This window comes from Aphis gossypii, chromosome 2, assembly GCF_020184175.1.
Source record: "Aphis gossypii isolate Hap1 chromosome 2, ASM2018417v2, whole genome shotgun sequence".
NCBI classification, from domain to species: domain Eukaryota; kingdom Metazoa; phylum Arthropoda; class Insecta; order Hemiptera; family Aphididae; genus Aphis; species Aphis gossypii.
In genome coordinates this window covers 4,819,729-4,837,569 of record NC_065531.1, presented here as the reverse complement: position 1 = coordinate 4,837,569, position 17,841 = coordinate 4,819,729, and the positions used below count along the sequence as shown (strand labels likewise).

The following is a 17,841-nucleotide window of genomic DNA, read 5'->3' as shown; positions in this document are numbered from 1 at the left end:
CCACTGCTCCATAGACCATAAAGTGCCCCGCCAATTTAATTCGTTTATTTCTGATAAAAGCTTTTATGTTTGGTTTTTGAAATAGCTGGTAAATCTCCTCATTTTTTCTTATTCGGTATTCTCCATTATCAAAAATTGGACCATAAATTCGATGAATAATTATATGCGTCTGCGTCTACAACTTTCAGTTTATTGAACAATCGGTTTCACAATGAGATTTATCGCGAGACCAGTCAAAACATCGCTAATACAAAACATCTATAATGCGAATATATAATATTATTGAACCATATAATAATTTATAATGGAGCTGTATATGCTATATAATATGCTCTTCAAGCTAAGTCGTTAGTGATGCAGACTGCAGATAAGTGAATTAGTCCAGTATTTTAATTTAGATTTGAATAAAACTGTATAATATGTGATCGTATACGAATAAGGTGAATTAAATTTTTTTGTAATTTTATCTAGATATAGATGAAGATAAACAGACTAATATAGTTTTTGATTAGATATAAGCTCCGTAATTATATCAATATATTAATAAAAATTTATTTTATTGTGTTTGTATTCCTTTGAACAGTCCCGTTCTCTCAACCCTATGAAAATTTTCGGGAGAGCAAACTCTATCTGATAATGGCCGAGATAAATCCTTAGATTATATACACTGTATTAACTAGTTATGTTTGATTACACAATGGCTATACAAATACATTTATATTATTATTATTATATTATGTGGATACACATAACGTTTCGGTGTTTCTATAAGCATAATATATAAATATGTAAAATACATAAAATTATAATTATGTGTACAAATTTCAAAAGTATTTTCCGAGTACGTACTTACGGGTATCTACGATTTCAGTACTATCGCAAACACCCAAATTCGAGTATATTATATTATTATTTTAATGTCATAAAACACTATTATCTTTATGGAAATCGTGGTTTCGTCGTGGTTTTTTTGTTCCGCCGCCGAGTCGTCAACATTCGAATAAAATTCATTCCATGCGTATATTTGCGTGGTGCAGCTCTCTCGAACGATGACTGCGATAGTTTCGATATTAATTTTGTTTCGGTATTTTTGAGACGTTATGGTATTATTACTGATTATACATCGCTTGGCAGACTCCGTTGTGATGTGTCTAGGCCACTGATTTCAAGTATGCTGTGTATACGAGTATATAGATATATTAAACTGAATGATATCTGTAGCGTAGCGTATCAGCTAATCTAACTCTTTTGATTATAAGGTTAACCTATCCTCGTCAATATTGAGGATTGAAGTAAATCTTTCCTGTTCTACAAAATTTAAGACGTTTGATGAGTGACAACGACAATTTTAGATTCTGAACGAAGTGATGAATGTATTGATTTTTTTTTTTTTTTTTGTGTCTGTGTACAGAATAACTAGTCGAAATAATGCTCCAATTTCAAACTATGGGGGTGGTTTCCGATGTAAAAGTGAATATCCTTGGTGCATTATAGAGGTAAAAAGTTAACATTTTTCAACAGTTTTCAAAAAAATCGAGAAAAACAAAAAAAAAATGACGGAAAAACGGCAATTTTTACGCAAAACCAGTTTTCGACCAAATCGATTTTTTTTTATGGTTGTAATTCAAAAACTTATCACTGAAAATACTTGAAATTTTCACCAAATGTTAATGTCAGTAGTATCCGTATATAGTTAAATTTTCAAAAAATGTTGACTTTTTTTGAGTTATTTATAGACCACTGAAATTTTCGATTCTTTTGAGACATTTTTTTTAAAGTGTCGATAAAAAATTGTTGGATGACCAAAAAGTTTTGAAAATTTAATACAAGGTTCCTTATGAGTTGTTTTTATTGGAGCTAAAAAAAATTAAAAATCGTTAGTCACAATTTTTTTTTAAAAGCGTTTATAGTTCAAATTTTTACGAAATCTGTCGAAAACGCGAAAATTTGCAAGTAATTTTAAAGTTGAAAAATCATAAAATTTTTTGTATTCATAACCAAGGATTAAAATTATAACACTAAGTTTTCCATAAGTTTTTCTTCAAGTAGCTATAGAGAAAACTCATAACATCATTATAGGAAAAATGTTGAGTGCGTTTGAATTTTAAATTTTTATGAAATTGCGTAACGATAACGATTTATCCTCAAACGATTTTAAATATTTGTTATTATTCAAAAAGTATAAGTCGTAGATACTTGAAAATTTTACCAGTTATTAAGATTCGCGTTTTCTTTACGTGATTTAATTTTTAAAATATTTTGAATTTTTTTGAGCTATTTATAGACAACTGAAATTTTCAATTTTTCTGAAAATTGTTTTTTTATGTGTCGATAAAATCTTTTTGGCCCTATCAAAATACTTGAAAATTTAATGCAAAGTTCCTCATAAGTTATTATTATAGTGATTAAAAAATTATAAGAATACATAGGCACAATTTTTTTTTATTAGCATTTGAAGTTTAAATATTGACAAAAATTCGTCAAAACCATGAATATTTGCAAATTATTTTGTAGGTATATTTCATAAAAATTTTTGTATAAGTAGCTAAGAGTTGAAAATTTAATACAAGGTTTTTCATAAGTTTAGCTTACAATTATTATAAAAGAACTTAAATTTTGTTGTATTCAGGCCATTAAAACATAAACTACCTTTTTCACCAACCACTAGAAATTATATCCTAGGCTGACAAATCATCTTCGTTCAGAATCGTTTTTCGTATACAATGATAACTATCATTGGATTCAAATTTAACACTCCTATAATATATAATAATGATCCATACGGCACCTAATGTACAGCAGAGCGGTACTCACTTGCCCGCTTTTGTTATTTTATAGGTATTAGATATTTCAATATTTGTAAGTTATACTAACGTCGGCGATGTCAAATAAGACATGTCTTTTTTTTTTTGAAAATACACAGCATTGCAAAACTATTACTTATTGGATTAATGTATATCATTATTAAGGACACCATCACACTACCCAGGGGTATTGATACGATACATTTTTACATTCGCATCTATGCTTTTGGGGGTCAAAAGCAAACACAAGTATTTATATTTATACAAGTATTACTCTACTATCACAAGATCCACTTGACACCTACTATACAGTAGAGCGGGTTTCCGGTTTTTTTAAAACGATTTTCCAGTTTTTTAGGGTTTATTCATTACCTACTTTATTAGAGAAACCGTATTTAATACATTATGTATACTAAAAGCTACATTAATGGGCGGGTCCATTTTCCTCTAAAAAAATTAAAAATAATTCTTGACCATTTCCCTCCACTTTCCATTTTCCTTCAATAATAATAAAATAGTATATAATAGTATTATATTATATATTTTTTTATAATTATAGGACTTTTCGGCAACAAATGAATACCCGATTAAAAAAAAAAAAATAGGTTGGTGGTAGATGTTTGTCCCTCGTCCCTTCGGTACTCGGACAAGATAGTGTAATTTTACTGTAGGTATTCGATTTAAATGCAATATGATTGCATTCGATAAAAAACGATTCTGAGTGGTTGAGGGGATCTTTTTTATTTAATTTTATTCGTTTCTGTGGTGATAAACAAAGTCGTAATTATTTTATATTACATAATCGTGAAGTTATACATTTTTTCTCCTTTAACCGCTTTTATTTCGAGTATCATTTCGAAAATCGAAAAATGATCTGTTTAAAGTACCAGCTCAAGAACATTACCTTTCAGAAAATATGCTACACTTGTACTTTTGAGCAAGTTTAGGGGAAGAAAAAGTGTTTACAGAATAAAAAATAAATAAACATTATTGTAAAACCAATACATTCCTCGCTCCGCTCAGAATCTAAAAATAGACATAATATGAATAATTATTTTACTTTTACATACCTAGAAATGGTCTAAGAACCAATTTTATAACTTTTTTTCTTTATAATCTAAACCAGACTGAATTTTTCGAAACCATAATTATTGTGTTCCGTTAATCTCTGCTCTATTTTTATAATACGGAATGCAAACCAACCTTTTTTTTAGAGGAAAATAGACAGTGGAAGAAAAAGGAAAACAATATCTCATTTTTGGAGAAAAATTGCTACATTAATACTGGGTGCGATTTTCCCGGGCCATGGCCCTTACCCCTTGAGCCCAGTTGACTCTGGTCGTAGTTCAATCTATTATTATTATTATACGACATAGAGGCGTAGCTAGGATTTTTTATGGGGAGGGCTTAACACTTTTAACTTAAGTTATTGAAAATCAAAAACAACAAAAAAATTAATAAACACTTTTAATAATACTTTTTTAACTCAAATATTCTATAATAAAAATAATAATAAAAAATATATTAGTCAAATTAGTAAGAAAATTTCCATATTTAAATTTAAATATTTCAAAACAATATAAAAAATATAACTAATAAAGGAGGCTATAGCTCCTTTAGCCCCCCCCCCTTGGCTTCGCCACTGAATTACGACAATCGTATTTACGCGTTGTGGTTAAAAAAAAATCGCTGTCTGATAGATAACTTTCTACAAGTTACATAACATTTGAACATTTCCCTGCAAATGAAAATCATAATTATCAGTGTGCTTAAGTATATTATTTGTTTTTTATAATGCACGTAGGATATAAATACTATATTGTCATCTGTCAAAACTATTATAAAGTGAGATTTATATTTGACACGTTTTTTCTTAAATCTGATAATGTACAAGCTGGTTTCAACTTTCTATTCTATACACATTATATTATTACTATATCCTGCAGATAACAGATATCAATAATATAACATATTATATACTACATCAATAAAGATCATTATTATCTTTCATCTCTTAACGGTCTGAATACATCCGAAATCAGGCAGGAGCAAAATATTTCTAAAAAATATTATTGCAATATTTGTAATTGAATAATTTCTGAAAACAGTATTAGAAAAATCTTCTTGCTATCCACTAATCGTCATTTCAAGAAATAATTATAAATTGTTTTTACTCTTGTGTATTATTGTATAACATTTTATTGTTTTTGTCATAGTAAATATTCTAACATTAATAAATGTGCACTAAAATATTAAAAAAAAAAATAATAACTTATAATAAAAAACAAAAATATTTGTGGATAAACCTATTTTTGCTTACTTAGCTATTATAATTGTATGACTTCAGTTGCTAGTAAGTTATTAGTTGTCTTGTTACTATTATACAACAATATGATTAATATGAAGCTCTTCGATGTATTTTCACAACATACTATAGTAAAATTCCGAAAAAAATAATTTACGACAGTGATGTAGCTAAATAGCCTATTAATGACGCCGTATGATCGAAATGTTTTAAATGCAATATGCAAGATCTAACCAATATATTTCTTATATTATAAAAGATTGACTAAAATCTGCGCTATATATATCTGCATATATCTGAATGTAAATTTGCAATGTCGTAAGTGAGTCACTGAGTCAGAGAAAAATCAAAAGTTATCTGACATTGACTTCATGTTAAAAGAAAAATGACACTAAGCTTAATTGGTAAATAATCCTGTATATTATTATCAAGAATAGGTACTTGAAATTTTAATTTGGAATGCACCTTGCATTACGAAAACGACTAGGTAAAAAAAAAAAACTAAAAAATTATTTCGTATATACAAATATTTTTCAATTGCTATTAATTAAACATTAGATTTTAGATTTAAGACAAAATATTATTGCATTAGATACTAATATTAATAAAAAATTATAGTTCAATTATATTTTGGTTCTTAATTTCTCCATTATTATTTATTATTGATTAAATAGGGAAATATTCCTGAAATATGAACAAATGATATTGGTTCATCAAAATAATATTATAATTTTGTCTTCCAGTAATAAATTATATACATAACTATATACATTTAGAAAAGTGTATAATATTGTACTTACCATGTTTAAAATAAGAAACAAACAATATTGAAGCAAGCTAGTTGCTAGTTAGAGTGTTGAAACTATAATCTGTAGATATTCTAAATAGATAGGATATCAAATAAATATATGTATTATTACAATCATCAATAATTTATGAACAAGGAAAAATGGAGCAAATAATTCCTCGATAGTAGATAGTAGATACCATACAATCATTAAAAGTGTTATGACACAGCTTTAGTGCTTTACACTAAAGCTGAAGTACACAATAGACCTATACAGTACAGCTAGGACTTAAAGAGATCATAATAGGAAAAAAGGATCTTTTCCGTTTATTCACTACCACCACTTTTTTTGGTTTTTTAAATCAAAGTGTTATATTGGTTATATTGCACTATTGCACACTTCATGCCCTCAGAATCAAAATAATAGGTATAAAAAAGGGAAACCCGAAAAACTCGAAAAACCAAAAAAAAAAAAAAAAATAGTGGTAGTGAATTAATATAAAATGTCCGAAAAAAAAGGACAATCACTAACACGTTTGATTTCTATAACTACCTAGAAGCTAGACTAAAATAAATAAATAATAAAATGAAGATAGAAAACAAAAATTGATGGAAAAGAGTAGTAGAAGAACAAAATTAATGTGGCAATCTAAAGATTAAAAAACTTCTAGATGAACAATATTATGCTTATATCCTTGAACAAAATTCTTAAAGTTAAGAAATGTAATCAATAATCAATATAAAACATACACAGAATGCATATTATGTTACGGGTATATTGACATTAACCAGATATGATATTAGCCAAGAAATTTTGGATAATGTCTTAACAATCATAAAAATGTATCATGCATGAGATATAACCATTTAAAATTAATAACAATATTAAATATATTTAAGATACAATTAGTAATTATCATAAAATACATACATCTTTTTCCAATGAATGTTGTTAGGGGCTTTTTTCCTAGCTTCCTACAAATATCCGGTAAAGACTCTCACACTGTATCCAATGTTAGCTGTGGGAAACTTATGGATAGATTTTTTTTTTTTTTTTGAAAATCACTACATAGAAGCCGAACTGTTTTCGCATTGCTTAACCCCTATACAGCATCATTTATTGAATAACATAAAAAAATTATATATACAATACATACACTGTGATAAGCTCTCGAGGGACCAAGGACTACTTTCCTCAGCGTAACTTATGAATAGACCTAAATTTAATTTTTTCAACTTGGTTCAGTGAACTAATTTCAAAATTTTTCCAATTATTTTTGACCTCAGTCACAACTTCTGCAAATATTAATTTCTGTTGTTGTTGTGTACCGTGCCTTGGTTGAGTGGACTGTATCCTCTATTAGTTGCCGGGCGTTCGCTCTTGTAGCTTGGCTATGTTATTGCCTACGGTCCGACTGCGCAAGTCTGCCCTTGGTGGGTCTTACTGCAGTCGTCACGTAGACAATGGTCCCTTAGCTGCGCAAGTCTGCCCGGGTGGGTCTTGCTACAGCCAGGTGCCGTGTACGTTCAGAGTTCCCAAAACCGCGCAAGTCTGCCTGGGTAGGTCTTGCTACGGTTGAGGTAGTCTGAATACTGAATGATTTTGTGCTCCGCACTGGTATTTATAGACGGCGGCGCTGTGTAATCGCTGAAGCTGCCGAAGCCACCCGAGCTTGTCTTCGATTGTGGTCGTAACTACGCCCTCCGTGGCCTGTGATTCGTTGACGTCTGAAGATACGCAATCCCTGGCCTGTGATTGGCTAAAGCGCGTGAGATACGCGTACTCTGGTCTGTGATTGGCTAAAGCGCGCGAGATACGCGTAATCTGGCTTGATACGCGTACTCTGGCTTGTGATTGGCTAAAGCACGTGGGCGCGTCCCCGTCTTATCATAGAACGCGGGACAGGCCGTTTTTGTAAAGTGTGGCACCGTAGCCAGCGTGCAGACCCAGGCTCCTCCGGCGCAGAGCGCGCGGGTCGCCGAACGCTTTGTCCTTGCTCGCCCATGAGCCCTTATGCCGTTATTGGTGTAATGAACATTTATGACACAGTACATAGATTCAGCCCTTTACAGTCGGCGGGAGGTTAGTAGCTCACCTGTACGCCTCCCGACGTCAAACGTGCCCGTTGCAGCGTTTTATTCGCGACGATCGACCAGACAGTGTGCCGACCGACTATATACCGAATCTCATGCGGTTGTGCAACGTATTTTGGCCAACGGCCCCGTACAAAATAATATAAATGTTAAACAGAAAATATACCTTTTTATTTGTAGACAAACATAATAATAATCGGAGAATACGTCGACGTGTGGCGCGAACAGTTGTTGTTTCCATTTTATTTAAAATTCAATTTAAAATACTTACACTGTACTTGCAATTATCATGGGGTATAAAAACTGAAACAAATCGACGCACGATGCCATGTTTTAGCATATAAAGCATATAAAATTATAACAAAAAATTTCTGAGAATTAAGATTAATTTTAAACCCATATACACTGTCCACTTTATCAGTAAGATAACAGACTGATTTGGTTATAAGTTAAGATATTATTTTGACAATCCGACGCTTTATTATTGTAGAGAATGCTAACAAAAACTCTAAAGTCTATTTAATATATAACATTTAAAGTTTTAACATTATCCAATAGTAACTGGTTAAGGTTAACATTATCCAGATAATTTTGACATTTCATGTTTATAAACGAATGGCTAATGTCAACATTAACCAAATGTTAACATTACCCGTAACACCATGGGCGCCATTAGGGGAGGAAGGGATTGCAAAGGAGTAATTTATTCAGTAAATTAACATAATACAATATAGAAAATCTTTATTTTTATATTGAAATAATAAATTTATATTTTAAATTCTATACAATAAAATATGTACATACAATTATACAATATACATTATAAAAATATTAGGAAATAGTTATTGTTGTTTTGGTCCTCTTTTTGGACCTTTTTTACCTCCAGTGAGTTGTTTATCCTTAGTCTTATTACTTAACAATGGGTGCACTTCTGAAATAATAAACAAAATTATAAAATATAATATATTAGTATTGACAGTATTGTTATAATTTTTTAACAAATTTAAACTACCTATAGTAAAGAATAAATAAATAAATTAAAATTTGAAATTTTAAGAAAATAAATATTACTGTTACTTAAGTTGTATGAGTCATCAAGATCCTTATATTTTAAAAGTGATTGAGTTTTAAAAACAATGGTAGGTGAAATACTAAAAGTGGAACTTGGCATACCTAATTTATGGTAACTTTTAGTTAAAACTGAGCTTAATCACATATCTTGAAAACTAATAAAAAAATGTCTTAATACAAAAATTACTTTAAGTACTGTTTTTAACTTTATTTGAAAAGATTATAAGAGACTTTTAGAATATTAAAATCTAAAAAAAAAAACTAACCGTCAGTAACATTATCTAAATGAATATCAATTGTACGGCATTTGGATGAAGTAGATGTTGAAACTGGAGGTGGTGGCATATCTGGCTCAGGATCTTCAATTTCTGGAGCAATCGGCAAAAACATAAGTGCTTCCTTGTGGTCTTCGATAGCTCCTTCTTCATCTGAACTACAAAATGCTGCTACAGGTTCTGCATTTTCCACATCAACCTAAAATTATTTATAAAATAATATAATGTGAAATTGTATGGCTTTTAAGTGTTTTATTGTAATTTTGAGTTTAATTAAAGCAAAAAAATATATTTTATTCATGGTATGTTACCTCAAAATCTTCATCACTTCGTTGTACATCTTTTGTAATGGATTTGTCTTCATCTTCCAAGTCAAACTCAGACTCTCTTTCTTCATACTCTACATTTTCATCAAGCTCTTTAAAGTCAGGTGCAAATGCTGACCAATTTTCTACTTGATTTTGTGCCCACACAGATACTAAACCACTGGATATGCTGGTTATTATTGCTCGAACTGGATGCCACTAAAATATTACATTTGAAATTAAATTTGAATGATTATTATGATAATAATGTTAGATCTTACAACAACATCCAAAAGAAGTTCTCCTTTGGTACCATGTAATATTTTCACCAAATTTCCAATACTTTTTTCCCAAATATACAATGCATGTTGCCTAGCCGAACCGGCACAAACATATTCACCATCGCCAGAAAAACAACATTTCTTCCACATAGTTCTAGAAATCAACAATATAGTTTAACAATAGTAATTTGTATTAGTATTTAGTATATTTAATTGCTAACAACAAAAATAACTATCACAAAACAAAAATTATTTCAATATTTTAATTTATGAAGTAAAAATTAATATAAATTAATATTATTTATAACTAAACACACTTGTTGACTAAATCTTGAAGTTTTTGAATGGGTTCTGGTTCTCCCTCCTTTCCTTTATCCAAAACATGTTTAGCATCATATACTCTGATGACACGATCTGAGCAATTGAGTAAAAAGCAATCTCCTTTTCGTGCAAATTCAATACTTTTTATACCAGTCATTCCAGTGGATACTTTGAATGAGACCTTAAGTTCAAGATCTGGACAAGTCAAAACTAATATTTTACCACGCGCATTTCCAGTATAAATGTACTCTCCACGGCGATCAAATGAAGCAACTATCATTAGATCAGACTGTAATTTATTAAAAATTCATTTATTTTTAATTTACAATTTACTGTATAACAAATTATCAATAATATATTAAATTGCAGCTTGAACTCACATCTTCACCCATTGGAACTAATTTATGGTTGCCATCTGTATCTACAAGCACAGCTGCGTGTTTCATTGGACAAACGAGGAATAAATTTTTCTTTCTAGGGTGATATTGGACTTTTAATACTGGTGAAGGAAATTTATACATTTCTTCTCTCTCGCCACTTAATATATTCCAAGTGCAAACATTATTGTCAGTGGATGCACTTAATAACTTTTGACCATTTCTAGACCAACTAAAGAATTTAATTTTATTAAATAGGTAGATATATAAATTATTCTGGTTAAAAATAATAATAATTTTAATTTTAAGATTTAAAGAAAATAATTAATAAAACAATTACCTCAAGGAACAAACAGGATGCATGTGTGCAGTGATAATTTTTGCAATTCCTCTAGTTAAGAAATCCCAAATTACTATACGGCCATCATTGCATCCAACTGCCAAGAGTGTGCCATATTTGTTAAACACACATGTGACAGCTAATGATATACTATCAAGAACTCCATCAAATTCCTTATAAAATTATAGTAAGAATAAATCTACATTAATTTAAACCATCAATTACCACAACATTTTAAAGTAATTTCAAATTATTACTAAAACATCATATATTATAATAATATATATAATAATAATTATTAATTTGTATTTATATAATTAATATATTACAAATTTTTTTGTGAACAATTAAAAACATTAAATATTAATGTTGTTAACAAATATTATTTAAAATATAATTACCTCAGGATAATTTTGTCCAAACGATTCTATAAAAAAAAAAAATTATTATTTTATGATAAAATTAATATGTTTTGTAAATTGTATTTCTTTTTACTTACCAAGCAACTCCAGATTTATAATGAAAGTTGATGATGAATCTAATTCTATATTTAATTAATTAGTTTTAAAACAGTTAATACTGCCTTTAGTATCTAAAAATAAATAATAAGTGTTATACGTATTACATATGTATCTCCGATTGACCAATCAGTTATTATTTTACATAGTAAGATGTTACATCTGATAATCTCTATAGGTAGACAATGACGTTATCATATTCATATATAGACCGATTGACATTAGGTAAAGATAAAGAATAAATAAAAATCATTAAAGCAAATATTATGAAAACAATATTTCTTGATATAACATTTTTAATTTTATAATTTATACTAAAAGCTCACAAAATGTTTTAATATTGCACAAAAAATAATAAGTTATGTAAAAAATTATAAAAATGAAACAAACATAAAAAAAATTAAATTTAAGTTTAACTTTTAAAGTATCTGTTATATGAAACAAATTAGGTATATACTTTGAACGCACTGTCCGCCTAATGTGCACTTTGCATTGAAATCAAGGTTCGAAATATAACAAACAGATTCATTATTGTATGCTTAGAATTTAAATGTTTTATTTATGTTTCTAAACTGTCAAAAAGCTCTGAAAAGCTTAAAAGTCAGCCAATTGTTTTACATTAAATTAAATTAAAACCAAAATAGTTTCGGGTATTTATAATAAACAATTCATTAATTGAAGTAATAAAACATACAAAGTATGATATTATTATACTTACTAATTACTGAACACAGATGAAATTTAAAATTGCCTCGACTGCTAGGTACTAAGATGCTAGTGAAAGGGGTAGCATTTAAATAAAAAATACAACTGCCCGACGCCCGTGTCCACAGCGCTGCACGATACTGAGAAACTGTCAAGTGGCTTATAAGTCAATACTTTATTAATTAAATAAAATACGTTGGACATTCAAGACAGGCGTAAGAATTTTAATTTAAAATAATATAAATGTTGTGTTGATAAAGCTTAAACAAAACGTTACAATCAGTAAGAAACGGCAAAATATTGTTGGTAAGCTCCAAGGTTTATAGAGGTTGCCTCATACCGGATTCACAGATTATATGAAATTTTCATATAATCTGTGCCGGATTTCTGTTAAAAATGGAAGTGGGGGAAATTGCACTATGACGTCAGCCGTCGTACAAAATCGTTTGTTTATCATAGCACGTTATAGTACGTTGGTGGTTGATTTACGTTTTACACTTTATTTATTACTCAACTATTAGCTAAATTAATTTGTTTTAATGGAAACTCCAAAGTCAAAAGGCGGTTCATGTTGTGCAGTTGCCTCATGCAAAAATTATTCAGGCAAAGCCAAAAATACTGGTAGAACCGATTTGTCCTTTCACAGGTATGTTATAATTTTTTTTAAACTACATATTCAGCAACGTTAAAATATACATACCTATCTTACACACCTATCTATTAGTTTTTATATATTATAATAGAAGTTAATTTTAATTTAAAAGGTTTCCAAAGGATGATTTGCTTCTTAAAGTGTGGTCGAATAAATGTAGAAGAAATGATGCATGAAATCCTAGTAAATCATTTATATGTTCTGATCACTTCAAGCAAGATGATTATGTTAGAGATTTAAAATCTGAACTGTTGGGGTATGCTCCAAGAGTAAAAATTTTAAAACCTGATGCTACACCTACACTTAATTTACCTGATGGCCATGACAAGTGTGTTTCAGAGTCTGGTATTCAGCGTCAAAAACGAATAGAGACTAAATTAGTTAGACAGGTAAATATTGTTTTTTTTTTTGTTAAACTTAATTTTTTGCTTTTACTTTAACTATACAATCTGTACCTGTAAGAAGGTACTATAAGAGTACGAGCTAAACACATTACAATAAAACTATATAATTCAAATATTCTATAGTACCATGTGTTCACTGCGCTCACATATTCAAATTGTAGCGCCAACATTTTATAACAGAGCTCGCGTGCGCTGCTCCATTGTCGGCTGTGATAACGGTTCGCCGTTATCGCACTGACAGTGAGCAGCGACTGTTGGTTTTTGTATTTTATTCTTATTATATATTATGTAGTAGTTGTTGACTGTTGTACTGACTGAATTTTTATCTTTCGTTTGCGATTTTTATTGGTGTTTTCGTTTTCATTGTTTTTATAGTTTTTCGGACCCAACCTCAATTTATTTACATTGTGTTCTGTTGTCTTTTGTCTCGTGTTGTGTCAGGTCTTTAGTTGTGCTATCCACGTGGAACAATTTTTTTTTGTGTTCAAGTTTCTGTAAGTATCGTTCAGCCACTCGGCTACATTATTTATTAATATTATTTTCCAATCTAGGACGCACATAAACATACTTGCAGAAACACGTGAATTATTATATTGGTGAATTGCATGTTCCTTTTGTGAATTATTCGTCTCAGCTGGTAGCCCGTTAGTCGCACGTTCTTGGGATTGCCACATTTTATTATTATATTGTATTATTTTTTATTGTACAAGTGTGTGCATCCCAAGACGGTAGCGTTCTGGTTCGAAGCCGCTAACGGACACCAGTTGGCAGGTAATCGGCTGACGAGCCTTTTAAATTTAATATTATATTTTTCTTGGCTTCTTGCTAAGCAAGCAAGGTTGCATTTTGTATTGTTTTATATTATTATTGTAGCATATTCATTAGTTGCATTTGCTAATCAAGCATATTATTATATTCATCAGTTGCATTGCTAATCAAGCATATTGTATTATATTCATTCTTTGCATTTGCTAATCAAGCACATATTATATTCATTAATTGCATTGCTAATCAAGCATCTTATATTATTATACATTATATACATTGCCATGTGCTAATCAAGCATTTTATATTATTATATATTATATTTATATTAACTGCATGCTAATCATGCAACATGGCAGCTTGCACTTATTACTTATTCTGTTTTGCATTCATGTATGATAATCAATCATTAATTTATATATTATGTTTTATATTGTTATTTGTTTTTATTAGTGCCAAATACCCTTTTAACATATGATATTCTGGTAATCTATTATTTCTTGTATTATTCATGCCGTTAGCGCTGCAATTATTTTTTCCCAACGGCCAGTCGTAAAGGCATCCTAACTAAGATGTATTTTTGTATTTATATTTTTGTTAAGAGCTGAGCGCGACACCATGTCATGTGTATATTTCATATCTGATATTCTTTGCCTTAAGTTATCATCACATTACAGACTTGTATCTTTTTTCCTTTTTTTACTTATTCATTGATATTATTTTATTAAATAATTTTTATTTTAGACGCATAATGAGATTATCACTTTGGCTCTAAATGATAATGAACCATCTTCTACTCAACATTCAGAATGTGACCTAGAGTCAACTCAATCATTGGGCTTGTCACAACCTCAAGATTATGAACATCTTTACAATAAACTACTTCTAGAACACGAAAAACTGTTAACCATTAAAAAATCTGAAGTTGACTACAAAAAAATTGTGATAGTTAAATGAGTATTATTCCACCTCTTGAAATCTGCCACTGTTTGTAACAATAATTAAAGATTTCCGTTATTATATTTTAGCTTAACTTGAAGCAAGTATATTATAATGATATATTTAATTTATGAGTCTGTATGAAATATACCACTAATAATGATTTCAATTTTCAATATGCACTTACCTATTGAACTTTCACAAAGTAAATTATTTAATAAAATTAAAATAGTTGTGGGGTCAACTGCTGTATCAACCAAGTTTTTACTTTTTTGCCAAAAATAATTAATGGTCATAGAATATAGATATAGTATATATAGACTATAGGTAAATACATTAGTTTCAAATGCGTGGTATCAATAGCTGAAATCTTACAGTATTAATTCTTACTGTTTTTAGAATAGTTCTCAAAATATTTTAGTTTTTACACACTTTGAGTAACATGGACCACAGTGTAGCATGGAAATGGGTGTTAAAAACAATATCATAATATAGTGAATTATTATTATTATTAAATATTATGATATTATAGTTTATGGTTATATTTTATAATATAATATGCATTTTTAAATAGATGGAAGAATAAAACAAAATAATAATCACAAAATGTTCAAAACATCTATGACATATACGTAGTATTAAGTTAAAAATCGTCTGTAGTTTTTTGAAGTTATAAAAGCTTGTCTATAAAACAAACAACAATAATGTCCAAACATTCATATCGTCATGATGTTGTTATACGTACATTTATATCATCATTTTTCTTTTAAGTATATGATATAAATTAAGATAGCAGTGAAACTTTAGAAAATTTAGATCTAAACTGCAATTAGAAGCAGTTCCATGTATATTGCTATATGCTTGTAAACACTTATACATATTTTATAAATATTAATATAAATAATTCAAATTTCAGATACCTAATTAATATTAAAGAATACAAAATTTCAAAGTATAGTAAATACTATAAAATTATAAATTTTAATTTATCACCTTAAATTTATAATTGTATACAACCTGTGATATTTATTTAAATTAAAAGACTTACCAAAAATTGAAAATAATCGGCCCTCTAAGTGTAGACAGGGTTCCCTAGCAGAATATACAACTGGTCAATTTTTTCGTTCATTTTATCAACGGGTGTCGGTTGTGAGTAACGTCATCTGATAAATACACCTTGATTATTATTAATATTAATATTATTATGTATCTAATTTTGAGACTATGTTAATACTCATGTACACGTTATACGTAGTGTGTGTGTTTATCGAGCGAGACTTGTGCATATTAGTTAATATAATATTATTTTGTGATGTTAATAAATGTTTCTTCATACTATAAAATACTTTGTATATTTAATTTAATAATTATATACCTAAGTATAAAAATATGTTGTCTTGTTGATTTGTACGTTAACTTATAATTGAATTATGAGCATTTTCAAATATTTAATATCTTTCATACTCATAACTCACTTAAAAAATAAAATATGGTGAAAACCAAATTAGACAATACAGATAATGTTCTTACCTAAAAGTTTGATAATACGTCAATTCAGTCTAATACCAAAACTAAAAGCACACTATTGAAACTGGGGAACGAAAATTTGCTTTGTCGTATGAGTGTGTAAGATGGAAGCAACACACGTGGGTGCAACGTCCTCTAAATAATATATTAAATTTTACACATAACAAACCAATTCAAATATATGAAATATATTTTTAACTGTATCATAGGTAATATCAAGTTGCTATGTTAATTAAATGAATACCTATCTTAAGTCTTAAAAAGTTGAAGATTACGTTGTAAAATCTTCAGTTTTTCACTTAAATAGATCAAAAATATGTTAAAAGTAAAAATTATGTTTATATTATTGTACTCAGCATTTGTTACAATCATAGGCGCAAATAACGTTTGAGACTTGGGGGGGGGGGGCTGAAGCCCTAGCTACTGAATGAAGTGTTTATGGACGTAATTATTAACACCTAAAAAATGTTTAATACAACACATAGGTATATTGTATACTGCATACTTAATTATAATTTATAATAAAACATACTTAACATTTTTTTCAAATATAAGTAGGTACTATTTCATCTAATAGTTGTCAAAATTATAGACAATGTTTAGCACATTTAGACAAGTTATTCGCATTTAAACCTATTACACATCAATCGCTACCAGCTTTGACATCATTTATCAACACATTCAAAGAAAATGTAGCTATTATTAAAGCACTCGGTGTTAACGACCTTTCAAGTTTTTTATTATTCCACATGGGTTCTCGAGTTCTCGATCCGACCACGATTCAATTATTCGAATCCAATGCGTCGAATTCTACAATTCCGACATTCGACGAGTTACTAAATTTTGTACAACAACGGTGCAGAATATTAGAGAACGTAAAAAATTCTACTAAACAAGATATTACCTTTAAACCGCATGACAAGTCTAAGGCGCAGTCTCACAAAACGTTTGTGCCCAAAAAATCCGTTTTTGCCGCTACTACGTCTACATCGACCAAGTCGAAATCGAGAGGTTGCCTGTCATGTGATAAGACTGACCACAATATCTATCAATGTCCGAAGTTCAACGAAATGTCCGTCGACAAACTCCGAAATGTTGTATTGTCGCGCAAATTGTGTTTCGCGTGCATGAGTCCGTCGCACATGCTCGACACCTGCTCGTCAAAAGGAGGGTGCCGCTCATGCAGTAGTAAACGTCATCACACCTTACTACATCGTGAACAAAATCGAACGTCAGCTACAGACAATACGACTCCGAAGGGTAGAACACGATTCCGCACGTTCATTGTTCTATATTATCTTTTTTTTTCTACCCAACTCCGTATTATATTCGAATGCGACGTTGCCATATAACGAATACGATTCCGCACGT

General features: G+C 29.5%; 1 protein-coding gene and 1 long non-coding RNA gene across 2 annotated transcripts; one reads left to right on the top strand and one right to left on the bottom strand.

The window, feature by feature from the left end:
• Positions 1-8,714: 8,714 nt before the first annotated feature.
• LOC114127926 (retinoblastoma-binding protein 5 homolog) lies at positions 8,715-11,508 on the bottom strand (the record flags this gene model as incomplete). Its single annotated transcript, XM_050202356.1, has 9 exons — positions 8,715-8,921; positions 9,328-9,535; positions 9,648-9,860; positions 9,923-10,076; positions 10,240-10,532; positions 10,624-10,852; positions 10,961-11,133; positions 11,362-11,387; positions 11,460-11,508. Coding segments are annotated over 9 exons (1,434 nt in total), but the record flags the coding sequence as incomplete, so codon positions are not given.
• Positions 11,509-11,565: 57 nt separating this feature from the next.
• On the top strand, positions 11,566-15,119 carry LOC126550462 (uncharacterized). Its single transcript, XR_007604569.1, has 3 exons — positions 11,566-12,829; positions 12,948-13,224; positions 14,749-15,119. It is a non-coding gene; the product is annotated as an uncharacterized LOC126550462 (long non-coding RNA).
• Positions 15,120-17,841: the final 2,722 nt, after the last annotated feature.